Raw genomic sequence first — 18,422 nt, forward strand, 5'->3', positions numbered from 1 at the left:
ATACATGCTGCTGCAGTGTCTCCCTTTACCTCACCAAGCCAATGAAAATTTCAAGTGGCTTGAATACATTATTGTAATGTGTTTAGCTGATGCAAAGACAAAAAAAAGTGTTGGTTCACACCACCTTTGAAGCAATCCAGGTTGTGGTAAAAAGTTATTTTGAAGCAGAAATTAAAGAAACTGCTTCATGTGGTGATTGTCTTAAGAACCAACTTTCTTGGTAGGTTTTACATAAAGAACCCTTTCCTGTAATTTGACTTCCTGGGTGAGATTGAGTTAGAGTACAATCCTCAGGCACCTATTAGTGGCATTCAGAAGTAGGTCAGTGATGGCTGCACCAGTGTGATTCTGGGTGGCTAGGATAATTGACTTTACTGCTTGACTTGGTTTGTGGTGGAATGTTCCAGTTATCATGCTGATTTGCCAAAATGTCTGAATTCCACAGGCTGGTATGGATGCAGGTCCAGTGGACTTTGTCTCTGCTAATCCTAATGCATGTCACTTTAAATGTTCAGCAAAAGCAGCATGGCTTCCTACGAGTTTAAATCTCATGGAAGTTGTTTGATTACAGCTTTCTGACTGTCTTGGTCTCAGTTTTCTGACCTTTCCACTGTCTAACAGCTCTGTGTAAGTAATTTCATATTATAAACTTGTGCTGTGGTTGTTGAAGATTAAACAGGGAACATCTTGAATTTCAAATATTTTTACATAACAATGGTGGATAAAAGACTGTCTTTACCTTTTTTCGTCAAAATTCATTTTAAAACAAATTTATTTTGTAGTAGTTAGTGCCCGTGTCATAAAATGACTATTTTTCTGAATTTCTTTTTGCTCAATTTGCAATATATTTGATTCTTTCAGATTAAACACACATTTGTAACCGTTATCTGCTCCATAAGAGATGGATTGGAACGTTACGTCTGAATTTTCCATTTTTATTGGAAACATTTGATTACACTTTAAGATCGTTATAGTTGAGTTTTCCAGTCTGTTGTTAGGAAAGGCAAATTAGAAAATATTTCAAAATGTGCGTCTTAAACGTATTTCCCAGCTATAGTTGTTTTGCACAGCACACCAGTAAGTTTTGTCATTATTGACCAAAATAGAATTGCTATGGTTTTAAAATTTACCTGCTTGTGTTTTAGGAATTTGTCATTGGTGTTTCTTTGATACAAATGTCAGTTTTACACGGCATGTGTTAGCTTATCACAGAAGGCTGATGGGCACAACTGTAATCCATTGTGCAGAAAACATGATTGCTGAACAAAATTGGCAGTAGCTTTTTAAAATCTTATGTTGAGTAAGCAGGTAGATAATCCGCTGATACTGCTTTGCTGCACTGCTCTTATGGGCAATGTCACTGAAGATCCACTAATTTTATGTATCCATCACAGTCACCCACACGCACTTGTTTTCTCTTCTGAGCGTACTGGCTCTCTCATACACTTGTATGCATTGAAATGTGGCTATTGTCCTTGTTACAACAGAGAAGTCTTACTTATTTTTGCTTATTTGTGACAATGGCCTTTCATCCAAAGATCATCTTGGTCAAGAGCTGTTATGAGCCAAGTGTATTTTTCACTGTATTCCCTGCTGTCAGCGAAGTGGAAGCTGAACTTCATATTTAGACAGGATCACTTTTAAACAATGATGAAATCTAATTTCAGTAAATGTCATTATTTATATCCAGATTCCATGACTGGTGTTGCTAAATTTGCATGACTTTAATCCTAGGACTAGAAAATGTGCAGCTCAGGAAGGAGCTAGCTCTGGTCCCAGGTCACTTGTCTGCAGATGTGGAAATGGAACTGCATCTTTACTGTAAATCTTCTAAATAAGTTATTTGCTGACATCCCAGCCCCCACCAAAATCTGTGTACAGTTTGTTCACTTTTTGCTGGTCCATTACAACACTTAAGCAGAGATGGAGAGAAAAGATTTATGTGACCTGACCATTGTGTGGTGCTGCAGAGCAGTTGTGTTCCAGAGGAAGTATAGATATTTGAATAATCTAGATACAGGAAAGTAATGTATGGACATTCAATCAAATTTTGGAAAACTAGGAGCTGGCAAAATTGGTTATTAAAATGCATTTTAAAAATGCTTTTGGCTCTGCTCAAAATTTGTAAATATTAACCATTTAAGTTCTTTTTGGAATATGTTAAGAAAAAGGAAACTTGGTTTTTACCAAAATTTGGCAATGATGATCAAGTCCCCACAGTGAATTTTGCATTCACATACCAAAAGATAATGTTTTACTTCCTCTTTTGGTTTTCCGGCAATGCAGTCCAATATGAGGTCACACTAATCAGTTCAATTGATATTAATGCACTTTCTTCCATTCTGTATGTTTCTCTTCTCCAAGCACTTTTCTTTATTCTTTAGGGAAGATGGTGAAAAAAGTCTGCCCATGCAACCAACTGTGTAGTAATTATCTTTTTCTAACCTTTTACTTACATAGCATGTGGCACTTAATGTAACATCCTTGCATCTAATTTTAGCACTTGGGCTTCTAATTTATTGTTTTTGAGGTTTCCACAACACAGTTCAAGTGTTAGGAAGTTGAGTAGTTTTGCAGAAACTAAATTTATTTTTGTGCACTTTAATTGAAGCAGTCACAAATTAAATCATGATCTGGCTACATACCTTGTTTTGCCATAGGATATGCAGAGTGAAAAATGTATTTGTAGATGAACAATTGAAAATGTGGAATTAAAAGCTGGGATTTCTTTTAAACTCATTTTTTCAAATCTTGGTGAGATTGTATTTGCCTCATTCTAAGAGAAGTCTAGATAAGTACATCAGCAAGAAAGAAAAAGAATATGCCCATAACGTTGATGAAGTTGTGTGGGAGGAGGCTTGTGGAGCACAATCAGAATCATACGCAGGAGACCATTCCGTCCATTGAGTCTGCACTGGCTCTCTGAAGAGCATTCTATCTTGTCCCACTCCCCTGCAGCATCCCCATTTTCGCACTTGGGCTTCTAATTTATTGTTTTTGAGGTTTCCACAACACCGTTCCAAGTGTTAGGAAGATGAGTAGTTTTGCAGAAACTAAATTTTTTTTGTGCACTTGAATTGAAGCAATGTCACAAATTAAATCATGATCTGGCTACATGCCTTGTTTTGCCACAGGATATGCAGAGTGAAAAATGTATTTGTAGATGAACAATTGAAAATGTGGAATTAAAAGCTGGGATTTCTTTTAAAAAGCTTATATTTTCAAATCTTGATGAGAATGTAATCTTTGCCTCATTCTAAGAGAAGACTAGATCAGGACATAAGCAATAAAGAAAAAGAATATGCCCATAGCGTTAGCGGCTTGTGGAGCACAATCAGAATCATATGCAGAAGGAGACCATTCGGTCCATCGAGTCTGCACTGGCTCTCTGAAGAGCGTTCTACCTTGCCCCACTCCCCTGCAGCATCCCCATAACCGTGCACATTCTTCCTCTTCAGGTAGGCATCTAATTCCCTTTTGAAAACCTTGATTGAACTGACCACCACCCTTTGAGGAAGTTAATTCCAGACTCCAACCACTCTGGGTGAAATACATTACTTTTACTCCTAATGCCAATTGATTTGTATCTGTGCCACATAGTTCTTGATGCTCTCTTGAGAGGGAACAGTTTCTCACTATTTACTTTGTCTATACCTCTCGGGCTCTGGAATACCTCTATCAAGTTTCCTCTGAGCCTTATTTTCTCCAAGGAAACAGTCCCAACCCCTCCAATCTTTCCTCATAGCCACAGTTCTTCACATTTCTTCCGAATCTCCTCTGTGCACTCCCCAGCCAATGCTTGCACATCCTTCCTCAAATATGGAGCCCAAAACGATGCAGTACGACAGATGAGGTCTTTTGTGAGGGCCACGAAAAACCCAGCACAAGTTTGTCGAGCCAAACAGAAAGTAACTTTACTTGCAACAATATATACACAGCAGCAGTAGTCCACTACTTCCTTCTCCAGCCGGTATCACACTGGCCAGGTCATTGTCTGTGTGGAGTCTGCATGTTCTCCCTGCATGGGTTTCCTCCAGGTGCTCCGGTTTGCTCCCACAAGTCTCAAAAGACAAAGAACAAAGACAAAGAAAAGTACAGCACAGGAACAGGCCCTTCGGCCCTCCAAGCCTGTGCCGACCATGCTGCCCGACTAAACTACAATCTTCTACACTTCCTGGGTCCGTATCCCTCTATTCATGTATTTGTCAAGATGCCCCTTAAATGTCACTATCGTCCCTGCTTCCACCACCTCCTCCGGTAGCGAGTTCCAGGCACCCACTACCCTCTGTGTAAAAAAAACTTGCCTCGTACATCTACTCTAAACCTTGCCCCTCTCACCTTAAACCTATGCCCCCTGGCAATTGACCCCCCTACCCTGGGGAAAAGCCTCTGACTATCCACTCTGTCTATGCCCCTCATAATTTTGTAGACCTCTATCCTGTCGCCCCTCAACCTCTGTCGTTCCAGTGAGAGCAAACAGAGTTTATTCAACCGCTCCTCATAGCTAATGCCCTCCATACCAGGCAACATTCTGGTAAATCTCTTCTGCATCCTCTCGAAAGCCTCCACATCCTTCTGGTAGTGTGGCGACCAGAATTGAACACTATACTCCAAATGTGGCCTAACTAAGGTTCTATACAGCTGCAACATGACTTGCCAATTCTTATACTCAATGCCCCGGCCAATGAAGGCAAGCATGCCGTATGCCTTCTTGACTACCTTCTCCACCTGTGTTGCCCCTTTCAGTGACCTGTACACCTAGATCTCTCTGACTGTCAATACTCTTGAGGGTTCTACCATTCACTGTATATTCCCTACCTGCATTAGACCTTCCAAAATGCATTACCTCACATTTGTCCGGATTAAACTCCATCTGCCATCTCTCCGCCCAAGTCTCCAAACAATCTAAATCCTGCTGTATCCTCTGACAGTCCTCCTCGCTATCTGCAATTCCACCAACCTTTGTGTCGTCTGCAAACTTACTTATCAGACCAGTTACATTTTCCTCCAAATCATTTATATATACTACAAACAGCAAAGGTTCCAGCACTGATCCCTGCGGAACGCCACTAGTCACAGCCCTCCAATTAGAAAAGCATCCTTTCATTGCTACTCTCTGCCGTCTATGACCTAGCCAGTTCTGTATCCACCTTGCCAGCTCACCCCTGATCCCGTGTGACTTCACCTTTTGTACTAGTCTACCATGAGGGATCTTGTCGAAGGCCTTACTGAAGTCCATATAGACAACATCCACTGCCCTACCTGCATCAATCATCTTTGTGACCTCTTCGAAAAACTCTTAGCAAGTTAGTGAGACACGGCCTCCCCTTCACAAAACCATGCTGCCTCTCACGAATACATCCATTTGCTTCCAAATGGGAGTAGATTCTGTCTCGAAGAATTCTCTCCAGTAATTTCCCTACCACTGACGTAAGGCTCACTGGCCTGTGGTTCCCTGGATTATCCTTGCTACCCTTCTTAAACAGAGGAACAACATTGGTTATTCTCCAGTTCTCCGGGACATCACCTGAAGACACTGAGGATACAAAGATTTCTGTCAAGGCCTCAGCAATTTCCTCTCTAGCCTCCTTCAGTATTCTGGGGTAGATCCCATCAGGCCCTGGGGACTTATCTACCTTAATATTTTTCAAGACGCCCAACACCTCGTCTTTTTGGATCTCAATGTGACCCAGGCTATCTACACCCTTCTCCAGGCTCAACATCCACCAATTCCTTCTCTTTGGTGAATATGATGCAAAGTATTTATTTAGTACCTCACCCATTTCCCCTGGCTCCACACATAGATTCCCTTGCCTATCTTCAGTGGGCCAACCCTTTCCCTGGCTACCCTCTTGCTTTTTATGTACGTGTAAAAAGCCGTGGGATTTTCCTTAATCCTATTTGCCAATGACTTTTCGGGACCCCTTCTAGCCCTCCTGACTCCTTGCTTAAGTTCTTTCCTACTTTCCTTATATTCCACACAGGCTTCGGCTGTTCCCAGCCTTTTAGCCCTGACAAATGTCTCCTTTTTCTTTTTGACGAGGTCTACAATATCTCTCGTTATCCAAGGTACCCGAAAGTTGCCGTATTTATCCTTCTTCCTCACAGGAACATGCTGGTCCTGAATTCCTTTCAACTGACACTTGAAAGCCTCCCACATGTCAGATGTTTATTGACCCTCAAACATCCGCCCCCAATCTAGGTTCTTCAGTTCCTGCCTAATATTGTTATAATTAGCCTTCCCCCAATTTAGCACATTCACCCTAGGACCACTCTTCTCCTTGTCCACCAGCACTTTAAAATTTACTGAATTGTGGTCACTGTTCCTGAAATGTTACCCTACTGAAACTTCTACCACCTGGCTGGGCTCATTCCCCAATACCAGGTCCAGTACAGCCCCTTCCCTAGTTGGACTGTCTACATATTGTTTTAAGAAGCCCTCCTGGATGCTCCTTACAAACTCTGCCCCATCTTCGCCCCTGGCACTAAGCGAGTCCCAGTCAATATTGGGGAAGTTGAAGTCTCCCATCACAACAACCCTGTTGTTTTTACTCTTTTCCAAAATCTGTCTACCTATCTGCACCTCTATCTCCTGCTGGCTGTTGGGAGGTCTGTAGTAAACCCCCAACATTGTGACTGCACCCTTCTTATTCCTGATCTCTACCCATATAGCCTCACTGCCCTCTGAGGTGTCCTGCCATAGTACAGCTGTGATATTCTCCCTAACCAGTTGCGCAACTCCACCACCCCTTTTACATCCCCATCTATCCAGCCTGAAACATCTAAATCCTGGAACGTTTAGCTGCCAATTCTGCCCTTCCCTCAACCAGGTCTCTGTAATGGCAACAGCATTATAGTTCCAAGTACTAATCCAAGCTCGAAGTTCATCTGCCTTACCTGTAATACTTCTTGCGTTAAAACATATGCACTTCAGGCCACCAGACCTGCTGTGTTCAACAACTTTTCCCTGTCTGCTCTGCCTCAGAGCCATACTGGCCCTATTCCCTAGTTCTCCCTCAATGCTCTCCCCTTCTGACCTATTGCTCCCGTGCCCACCCCCCTGCCATACTAGTTTATACCCTCCCGTGTGACACTAGCAAACCTCGCAGCCAGGATATTTATGCCTCTCCAGTTTAGATGCAACCTGTCCTTATATAGGTCACACCTGGCCCGGAAGAGCTCCCAGTGGTCCAGATAACAGAAACCTTCCCTCCTACACCAGCTGTTTAGCCGCGTGTTTAGTTGCTCTATCTTCCAATTTTTAGCCTCACTGGCACGTGGCACAGGGAGTAATCCCGAGATTACAACCCTCGAGGTCCTGTCTTTTAACTTTCTGCCTAGCTCCCTGAACTCCTGCTGCAGGACCTCATGCCCCTTCCTGCCTATGTTGTTAGTACCAATATGTACAACGACCTCTGCCTGTTTGCCCTCCCCCTTCAGGATGCCCTCTACCCGTTCGGAGACATCCTGGACCCTGGCACCAGGGAGGCAACATACCATCCTGGAGTCCACAGAAGGGCCTATCTGTGCCCCTGACTATAGAGTCCCCTCTGACTATTGCTCTTCTGCGCTTTAACCCTCCCTTCTGAACATCAGAGCCAGCCGTGGTGCCACTGCTCTGGCTGCTGCTGTTTTCCCCTGATAGGCTATCCCCCCGACAGTATCCAAAGGGGTATACCTGTTCAAGAGGGGGACAACCACAGGGGATTCCTGCACTGACTGCCTGCCCATTCTGGTGGTCACCCATTTCTCTGCCTGCACCTTGGGTGCGACCACATTTATATAACTGCTATCTCTGACGCTTTCCGCCACCTGCTGACGTGCTGTTAGGTGAACTGGACATTCTGAATTCTTCCTCTGTGTACCCGAACAGGCGCCGGGTTGTGGCGACTAGGGAATTTTTACAGATTCATTGCAGTGTTAATGTAAGCCTACTTGTGACAATAGAGATTACTATTATTTATACAGCTGCAACTATTAGTGTTTGCCCTGCCCCCTCATTGGGGAGCTTACATTCCCCCAAATATATTATTATAAAATATATTATATTATTACCCAAACAATTGGGTAACCAATTGTCCCCAACCAATGGGATCCGGGCAGTTTATAGCCAGGCTTAATTAATATCTTATGCCAATTCAACATTATCTCCTGCAACAATCTTAGCATTTGGACAAATAGCCTGTTCCAGTGCTTCTGTGCTAAAATCTATGTCCTGTAGACCGAAAAAGCTCAAATGCTTGATGGGCCCTTTGTCTAGACTTAAAGTTCAGAGGCTTTTGTGTCAGTTGAAAGGGATGCTTCATATTGTACTTAAAGATACATTTTTGGTTCCAAAAATATTCTGGTAATCACAAGGTCGTCAATAAATCTTTGGCTACAGTAAATTTAACTAAAGCCAACAATACATTAACTTGAAAATAAAACTTATTAAATACCAGCAGCAGCAACCCAGAAAATAAAATAGTTAAGTTTACACAGCAGTCATTTAACTAGTCCATGTATCATACATTTGTGGTTATTGGCATGTTCCATACACTTGGGGCCAGAAGTTAGCAATTACCTTCCGTTTGTCCCCTTCCCTCAAATCAAACTGGGCAATTATCAGAGACCTATAATGCTAAACTTGGATGTAAAGGTAGCTTTGTTTTTTGCATGTTCTGAGAGCTGGTAAAAATATTGCAAATATCAACTTATGTACTGTTCTCTAGTTGCAATGCATGTACAATTACAACTTGACTTCAACACAATGACGTTGAAGCCTGTAATACAGTAAATGAATACTGCATGAAGACATGAAATGGCTCAAACTAATTTGCTTTCTTGTGCAGATACAGTGAATATTTTCTGTAACAATCCTGACCATACTTGTGCATGCTGAAGTGAGATGCATGCTAATAAGATAATTTGTGGCAAATTTGTCTGTTCAGGGACATCATTCCATAGCTACTCTAGATGCTTTGATGAATGACCTTTTAAAGATATTTATTGAAAATTGACACCCCACTCTGGTTTATTCAACTCAGCAGCAACTTATATAGTACCTTCAATATAGAGAGATTTACCAAGATGCTAAAATTCAGTATTACCTTCAGATGAAGAGTAACAATAAGATAAGATATTCCTTTTCTTTTGCTTTATAGATTCTAGATGTTCTTTTATGTTTGCCATTTATCAAGAGTAAGTAAATAGATATGTGATAAAAAGAGGTTGGATCCAACTATCACTAAAACCATGAGTTGCATTGCTTCTTTTGTGTAGAAAACTACATGCTGCCAAATCTGTAATCAGCAACTTTATTTGATTTTCTATTTACCCAGGGACAACCAGTACAAATGCAGTAAGTGGAGTTGTGCCAATGGCTCAGCACCAACAGCCAGCAATGGCAAGTAGAAAAGGCACCTTTACAGATGATTTGCATAAGTTAGTGGACAATTGGGCTCGAGATGCTATGAATCTCTCACAGAACAAGCGTGGCATTAAGCAACAGGGACAACCAGGCCAGCATTACTCAGAGGTAAGTAGGAATCTGTCTCTTCATGGCTCAGAATTTAAATGTCCTAGCTCGGTCAAATGTTGGGTATTTTACTGCTAATCAGAACTATCTGCGGCTTACAGCACTGAGGACCCAGGTTCAAATCCCAACCCTGTGTCACTGTCGTGTGGAGTTTGCACATTCTCCTCGTGTCTCCCCACAACCCAAAGCTATGCAGGATAGGTGGATTGGCCATGCTAAATTGCCCCTTAATTGGAGGAAAAAAATAATTGGGTACTCTAAATTTGTATTAAAAAAGAACTATCTGTTGGGAAGTGGTTAGCACTGCTGCCGTACGGCGCCGAGGACCCGGGTCACTGTCCTTGTGGAGTTTGCACATTCTCTCCGTGTCTGCGTGGGTCTCACCCCCACAACCTGAAGATGTGCAGGATAGGTGTATTGGCCATGCTAAAATTGCCCCTTAGTTAGAAAAAAAATGAATTGGGTACTTTAAATTTTCTAAAACAAAAACTATTTGTGGCGAGAAATTACTTTGATCTTTTTGTTTGAGTTTTAAGACGTGTTTTTAATTCTCGAACGTTCAGCCTTGTGCTGCCTTTGGCTGTTCTGAGTGACGTCATGAAGTGATTTACATCACAGGCTGCTTATCTAAAATATCAGTACTGAAATAAAGCACACATTTGTGTAAACCATATCACATTTGTGAAATTTCTGCACATGGCATAGAATTTGAATGAAAATTTGATGAGCAGTGACCATTATATAGCAAATGTGGTAGCATTTTTAGCACAGCAAGACCTAACGAACAGTAGTGAAATGCACGACCAGTGAATCTGATTTCCATTGCACAGTCTGAGTTAGAAACATTGGCCAGCACATAAAGGGACTTTGGATAGTGTCATTTGGTCTTGGAATTATGTTGAATGATAATCGCTTATTGTCACAAGTAGGCTTCAATGAAGTTGCTGTGAAAAGCCCCGAGTCACCACATTCCGGCGCCTGTTCGGGTAGGCCGGTACGGGAATTGAACCCACACTGCTGGCCTTGTTCTGCATTACAATCCAGCTGTTTAACCCACTGTGCTGGCTGGTTTAGCAGTACAGAGGAATGTTTATCAAATAATTTTTGACAAATAGCAACTTCATGCCCCTTATGAAGGTCTCATTAAACATTTGTGATGAATAGAAGAAATTTGTCATAATTTATAGTTTGTCTTTTTGCAGTGATACTAAAACTTGGGTTAAAATGCTTACAAACAGTATGTCTGCTCGAGCTGTGATTAAAAGTGAGGTACTGTGAATTTTGCGGGCAAGTGTTTTGCGATAGATATTAAATGCCATTTCACCTGTGTGCAGATGGAGAGCTAGTGTAATGTTGTAACAGTTTGAGCCTGGCTAAATAAACCAAGGCATGTCTTGTAACAAGAGACAAAAGAAGCCTGTGCGCTTTAAGTCCAGCTGGTGTAACTAATCGGAGGGGCCAGGTCTGTCTGGACAAAGGAGTTGCTTCCAGTGCTCTAAGCAAAAGGAGGTTTTCAGCTTGGTCCTTAAAACAAAGGGGTTCTCTCCAAGGACTCTACACCAAGATAAGCAAGTAAAACCTGTTTTTTTTAACGTTATACACAAGTGGTGTTTGAAATATATGGGTTGCTTAAGTAGAATGTAGAGGCAGGTTTCAGGAAACAAGTTAAGATGTTGCACCTGTTGACTGTAAAGCTATTTCTTGAATGCTAATATGCTTTATTTTGTTTCAATATAAAAGCTGTCTACTGCTCAATGTTATCACCCCTGTGGGGCAGTAACATCTACTCTCAATTTTACTAAATGCAAACGGTTAGGTTCTAATCTAGGAATTTAACCAAAATTGGGGTTCTGGTTAGGGTTCATAATACATTCATAATTCAGGAGAATGTGCTTGCGTCACAGAAGAAAGATTGAGAATTCCTATCCTTTGAACAGTCGGTTAAAACTATCAGAATTATTATTTGAGGGATAAAAGATGGATAACCTATGATGGGCAACTTATGTTATTTCATTGTCTTTGGCAGTTCTATTTCTATTGGACTAATTGTTTGTTTATAAAAAAATTTGCAGACAATGCCAAGGAAGTATTCAGCACCAGGTCAACTTTGTATCTCCATGACAAACTCCGTGGGGGGACCTTCTATTTCTGCTGCCTCAGTTGGCTCTTTGGGCCCTTTCAGCAAGACTCCTATCTGCCAGTATGGTTATCCTGGAACGCCTTATGGTACCCAGTGGACTGGAGCACCTCCCCAGCAGCAACCAGGCATTATACCACCAACACCAGGCCTCCAGTTTCAAGCAGTTGGCACCACTTCACTACAGAGCTTTCCCTTGGGCACTTTGCAGAAATCTGTCAGCAATCCTCCTGGATCCAATCTTAGGACAACGTAGATGTACAATTCTAGTTCTTGATAATTGTGATGAATAGACCGAGTGGAATTCAAGGTTTAATGGCCTCTGCTGATGTTACTGGGGATAGGTCATAGAGCTTTAAAACATACAAATGACTGACACTGCTTTTATATACACAGCATCATTTGAGAGCTATTTTACTAGTTCTGTTTCAAACCGCGTTCTGTGTGGACATATATTTACCCATCAGTTTTTGATGTTCAAACACACTGTGATATATAAATGTTGTTGGACAACAGTAGTTAAAAGTGGATTTAGAGGGTTTAAAGTTTAACGAAAAAACAAAAAAAACTAAAGCTAGCTATAATCCATACTTATCAGACACTTTAATTCCTTTGTTACTTCATTGTATTAGATAAATAAATGTGAATGTAAAATTGTAAAAATGTCCTTGAATACCTTTTTTCCCAGTATGCTTGCTGGATTCATAGTGCCTTGTATTGTGCTTCTGACTTGTCTGCAGGAGAGCACTTAGTGTCCCCAACCAAGAAAATAAAGAGGAAGAGAGCAAGTGAAAGGTGGAGATATGATAAAGTGGATAGTTCATACTTGTTCTTCAGCAGAGCTGATGTCATTCACAGTGACTGAAATACATCCATTCTGTAAATCTTTTCTAGTCTTTTGTCCTTCCTTCTCAAGTGTTAGCCTTTTAATTACTTAAAATATGGAGTCATTTAAGGCCAAGATATTAATTGTTAACATTTTCTTTTGTAGATTCAGGGTCTGTATTTTCCAAGATATTCAGCATATGCTGTTACTTCCAGAAATGCATTGTCGATGAGTTGTTATTCCTATAAACCTTGCTAGTACATATTAAAAGCATCATCTTCTGTAGGCCAAACATATTTCATTTTCTTTCATGAAATACTGAATCTGTGAAGAAAATTAGATTCTGCAATGTATCTACCATTAATATTTTTGAATGTAATTTATAATTGCGGTTTTCCACCACTTTTTAACTTCATTAACTCTAATGAAATTTACTTTGTAGTTGGAGGTGGTCACTATTAATATAGCTTATGAACCAAACGCAGGAAATGTTCTGAACCTGGATGTGTGGAAAATATGAAAAATTATGTAGCGGAACTAGTAAGTTACAGGAGGCCTTTTTGATCTAATATGTCAACCTGAACAGAGATTCTCAACTTCACTGTCCATATTTTATATCCAATAGTAACCGTATTTAGAGCAAGTACATGAATTGAAATAAATACACATTTTAAGACTACTTGATATAAAATTTGCATTTTTCTTTACAATTATCACTTCATGAAAAAAGAATGCTGATTTAAAAAATCTTTGCCACAAATTGTTTCCTGGAAGAATAAATCTGACACTGCGCCTTTTTTCTTTCCTCCAATGATATTTTCCCTTGTTTCATATTTCCATCCAAACTAGACAAGTTCAATTTTTGTTGGCAGTATTTGCAGAAAAGTAAATGATAAAGAACTGGTTAAGGGAATATATTTTGCAGTTTTTATTGATGTAGAGAATAAAAGGACAAATATAACTTAACATTTGGATGTGAAGGTTTTTCTTTAAATGTTTCAGTTCTCTGACTTTTATCAAAGAACTGTTAAACCCTGCATATATTGTTACAAAATGCAGGTCAGCACTTTATTTTGTTTAGTTAAGTAAAATTGAGGAAGGTTGCACCATTTATTTAAAAAATAATATGAATGAATGGTTAGTTCTGCTGTATCTGTTGCAACAATTCAAGGAACTTAAAAATTGCAACTGCAGCATCTATTGTAGACTGTTGCTATTTTGTGAGCCTTAAACAATATTGAACTGAGTTGGAAAGCTTAGAAGTTGAATTTGTAGTAGACATACAATAGCAAATTATTCCAAAAGCTCCTGTTGAAATGTGCAAACTTTGTAGAAAAACTTGCATTGAAAGAAGAGTTCCCTTGTACAAATTACCTGTTACACGTCTCTCTTTCACAAGGCTTTGTTTAAAAATAACTTTAGAAAAAATTATTGTGTAATATTATTGATGGTTGAAAGTGTCATGGTATTTTCCATGCGATGTGCTGGGGGTTTTACTTGTTTTAGGCAGATAGGCATGATAATGAAAAACGTTTCTTTTTCTTTCTGTCTTGCTTCCTTTTTAATAAAAATTGAACTGGTACGGGGACCGTTTCAGCACTAGCTTTAACTGTATCTTCTGCCTTATGCTTCACAATGTTATTCTGTTATAGATTCCTTTGTTTAATGCAAAGGAAATATTGAGGAAGAACAAGCAAGTACTGCAATCAGTATTACTCCTTAGACTGCAATAAACTGTGAAAGGTCCACACAAATGCATTGCATTTTGTTTTGGTAGAAACTAGCTTTTTAAATATTAGTTGGGGTGACCTGACTTCCGAAATATCCGAGATGTTCTATGAATTTTTTATGCCATTTGCATGGGCTTGAGGAGAAAACCCAAGGATGCTTAACTTAAATTTCTCAGTGCTCGTTTTCCTTTTATTTCTCCACACACTATTCCTTTCCTTCTCCAAAATGTAAGTGGAGGTGGCTGTGAAATGATATGCAATAATTAGTGCTGGAATTTTTGTTGGAGACATGCGTTTAATGTTTGTTTTTGGTTCCTGTTTAAGAACAGGCTGGCAGTTACTTCAGTATATGTATGCTATTCTTGCGTGTTGGGATGCATAACCTTATGCAGTTGATGTATGCATTGTGTTGCTCTGTAGTTGAGAATTAACATCGTCCAACATACAAAGCAAACAGCATCTGGCCTTGATTTATTTTAAACTAGTGTGCAGCACACCGTTCTTATCCCCTCTTATTTTAGGCTTTTTAATATTGTGCAAAAAGCTGAATCCATTTGCTATTTCCCTCCTGTGGAAAGCAGTTTAAAAAAAAATGTACAAATGTTCTCAATGCTACTGACTAGTGTTAAATTATTTTATGTGATACTCTTGATACCTTCCCTCCCTCCCTCCCGCGCAAATTGCAATCTTGAAATGACTGAGTTTTCTGTTGCTCTGTCCTGACGATCTCCTTTCATTATTTAACATTATACACTGTAAAGAAATGTGGGGATCATTTGCAACATGAATTGTATGTTTGCACTAAATAAGGGTGTTGAGCTACGTGTAAGGTTGCGCTTTGCGCTGAAATTTGTTACTTTCTTTGTAGATTATTAACTGAAATCATTCAAATAAAAATAATTAAAATTGCACCACAAATCTCTCTGTATGTTTCTCACACAAATAAAAGTCCATCCAATCTGGATGACCTCAGCTTTGTTTTTATTAATTTTAGTTCTGGAGGCCTTTGTGGAGGGTTCAGTGCCAGTGATGAGAGAACTACAGTAATCAACATGTGTGGAGGACCAATAACTGATCAGCACAAGTGAAAGTCAATTTATGAACTCATTGAGCACCTGTAAGTCTTGTTACTGATGACATTTGGTGTTGCTTCTAATGGAATAATGAGTTGAATTTGTCTGCTGTCAAAAAATAAATAAAAGTCCTGTGCAAAATAATCACTATTCACAATTGTGCATGACAAAGGCCTTTGAATCCACTTGGTTCTTCCATCCAGAAAATCCCAGAAATTGCCCTATTGAAGCATCCAATTGTTCCTTCAATGTTTCCAGGTTTTCGGAATTCCCTGCAGTGCAGAAGGAGGCCATTTGGCCCATTGAGTGCACATACTCTCCGAAAGAGCATCCTACCTAGACTCAATCCCCCTAACCCAGTAGCCCCACCTAACCATTGGACACTAAGGGGTAATTTAATCCACCTAACATGCACATCTTTGGACTGTGGGAGAATACTGGAACACCCGGAGGACACCCATACAGACACAGGGAAAAAGTACAAATTCTACCCAGTCACCCGAGCTTGGAATTGAACCCGGGTCTGTGGCGCTATGAGGCAGCAGTGCTAACCACTGTGCCACCGGGCTGTCTGTATTCTACCTCCACAACTTTTAAAGATTGTTCTATGTATTTATCTAATTCCCTTTTAAAACTACTGTTACTCTGTTTCCATCACTCTTGGTGATTTCTACTCAATTGTTTAGTTATGTAATTTGACATTAGTTAAACATGTTTAGTGTGGAGCCTGCTGTGATCCCTAGGTCTCTGACAGCTGCTCAAATTGCTGCCTCAACACCATTCATGCAGTCTGCATATATGTCTATTTCCTTCCAATGTGCAATTCTCTGCATTAATGTTCAGCCACTGTTCTATCCACTTACTTAAACTGCCCAAGATTCTTAATTTTTTAATTGCTTCTGTTTGTTGCCCTTCCTACTTTGGTATCACAAATTTGGTGACTTGGCATTGACTTTATGGGAGCACTGTATGTCGAGGGCCCAGGTGTGAACTTGGGAATTTGGTGCAGGCGGAAAGGAGGTGCTGCTTTTTATATCTTTTCAGCCCCCCAAAACTGGTGAGTGTTCAAGGCTTTAAGTTTAACCTTTAATCGGTAGATAATTGTTTTGTGAGTTTTTAAGATTTTATCCCTCTAAATGTTTAAATTGGTACCAGGAAGTATTAAGTATTGCATTAAATTTATAGGTTAACTAGTTAAATTATTTGTTACAACAGACAACGGGTGATATTTCTGAACTTGGAACCTAATTAGTTAATTACAAAGATGGCAGGTGATATGTTGCAGTTGTAATTTGAAGCAGTTGTAAATTGAAGGAGCTGGTGGAGACCAATGTGATCCATATATGTCTATTTCCTTCCAATGTGCAATTCTCTGCATTAATGTTCAGCCACTGTTCTATCCACTTACTTAAACTGCCCAAGATTCTTAATTTTATAAATATTTTATAAAAATATTTATAGCAAGTATCTGCAACTTAACTTTTGGCTCCGTGTTGATGAACTGGACCCTGAGCTTCGGACGCTGCATCCCGGAAGAGAAAGTTATCTGGACACTTTGTTCCAGGAGGCAATTACATCGTTTAGGTTAAGGTATATCAGGTTTGGTCTGAGGTTAAGGACAGGAGCATGTGATTGCCAGTGAGTAAGGAGTAGGGATCTGGAAGGTCACAATGGAGGCACCTCTGGCCTTGCAACATTCAACAGTTTGAGGTTCTTATGACTTCTGTGGACGGACTGTAGGGAGAATGAGGAAACTGAGCATGGTAGCACAAGTGGATACCACTGTGGTTTCACAGCGCCAGGGTCCCAGGTTCGATTCCCCGCTGGGTCACTGTGCGGAGTCTGCACGTTCTCCTCGTGTCTGGGTGGGTTTCCTTCGGATGCTCTGGTTTCCTCCCACAGTCCAAAGATGTTCAGGTTAGGTGGATTGGCCATGCTAAAATTGCCCCTTAGTGTCCAAAAAAAAGTTAGGAGGGGTTACGGGGATAGGGTGGAAGTGAGGGCTTAAGTGGGTCGGTGCAGACTCGATGGGCCGAATTGCCTCCTTCTGCACTTTATGTTCTAGGTTCTATGTGATGCTGGGAGCATCACATAGAACCTACACAACTCCAGTGTGGGACTAAAAAACAATGTAGTTCTTGTAGGGGACAGTGTAGTTAACAGGATAGATACTGTTTCATGCAGCTGAAAATGAGAGTCCTGAAGGCTGTGTCGCCTGCCCAGTGTCCAGGTGAAGGACATCTCTGGCAGTGAGGAGGGAAGAATCCAGTTATTCTGCTGAGGGAATATGAGCAGCAATGGGTGAAACTAAAAGACAGAACCACAAAGGTATTCATCTCTGGATTATTACCTGAGCCACAAGTGAATTGGCATAAGGTAAATAAGATAATAAGGTTTCACGGTGTGGGTCAAAGATTGTGTGGGAGAAATGGGTTTTGATTTAATGGGGAACTGCCACCACTCGGGAAAGGGGGGGGCTGTACCATTGGAATGACCTTCACCAAAATACACAGGGATCAGTGAATCGTGTATCTTGGGCTGTAACGAGGGTTTTAAATAGTGGGGAAGGGAGGGTTCCTGTGAGAGAGAATTTGGAAATTAAGGAAGTAAGGATAAGGCAACAGCGCAGGGTTGTGATGAGGGTAATGGTAGTCAGAGTGTGACAAGAAGGGATGGACACCAGCAAAATAAAATTAAAGGCTCTTTTATGTGAATGAATGTACCATTCGTAACAAGATGGATGAATTGATAGCACAGATAGAGATATAAGTGAGTATGATCTGATGGCCATTACAGAGACTTGGTTGCAAAGTGACCATGCATGGGACCTGAATATTCAAGGATATTTGTAATTTTAGAAAGTCAAGAAAAAAGGAAAAGGACATGGGGTTGCTTTATTAATAGAAGGATAAGATCAGTACAGCGGTGAGAAGTGACCTTGATTTGGAGAAACAAAATATTGAATCCGGTTGTGTGCAGATCAGAAATAGCACAGGGAAGAAGTCACTGGAGGGGATGGTTTATAGGCCCATGGACAGTAGCTACACTATGGAACATAAAGCAAGAAATAATGGGGGCTTGTAAGAAAGGTACTGCGAAAATGGTGGGAGATTTTGATCATATAATTTGGATGAATCAA

The 18,422-nt window shown here is 40.5% G+C and overlaps 1 protein-coding gene across 9 annotated transcripts in view; it reads left to right on the forward strand.

Moving 5' to 3' along the window:
• wnk1b (WNK lysine deficient protein kinase 1b) overlaps positions 1-15,128 on the forward strand; it is a 254,162-nt gene extending 239,034 nt beyond the window's left edge. For 7 of the 9 annotated variants that reach the window (XM_072484577.1, XM_072484578.1, XM_072484579.1 and 4 more), the window contains 3 exons: positions 2,385-2,426; positions 9,321-9,517; positions 11,590-15,128. In XM_072484577.1, the coding sequence (XP_072340678.1) occupies positions 2,385-2,426; positions 9,321-9,517; positions 11,590-11,910 (560 nt within the window). In that variant the 3' untranslated portion in view covers positions 11,911-15,128. The remainder of the gene's footprint in view (positions 1-2,384; positions 2,427-9,320; positions 9,518-11,589) is intronic. The other 2 variants (XM_072484580.1, XM_072484588.1) reach the window with 1 other exon arrangement.
• Positions 15,129-18,422: the final 3,294 nt, after the last annotated feature.

Source organism: Scyliorhinus torazame, chromosome 19 (assembly GCF_047496885.1).
Source record: "Scyliorhinus torazame isolate Kashiwa2021f chromosome 19, sScyTor2.1, whole genome shotgun sequence".
Lineage (NCBI taxonomy): Eukaryota > Metazoa > Chordata > Chondrichthyes > Carcharhiniformes > Scyliorhinidae > Scyliorhinus > Scyliorhinus torazame.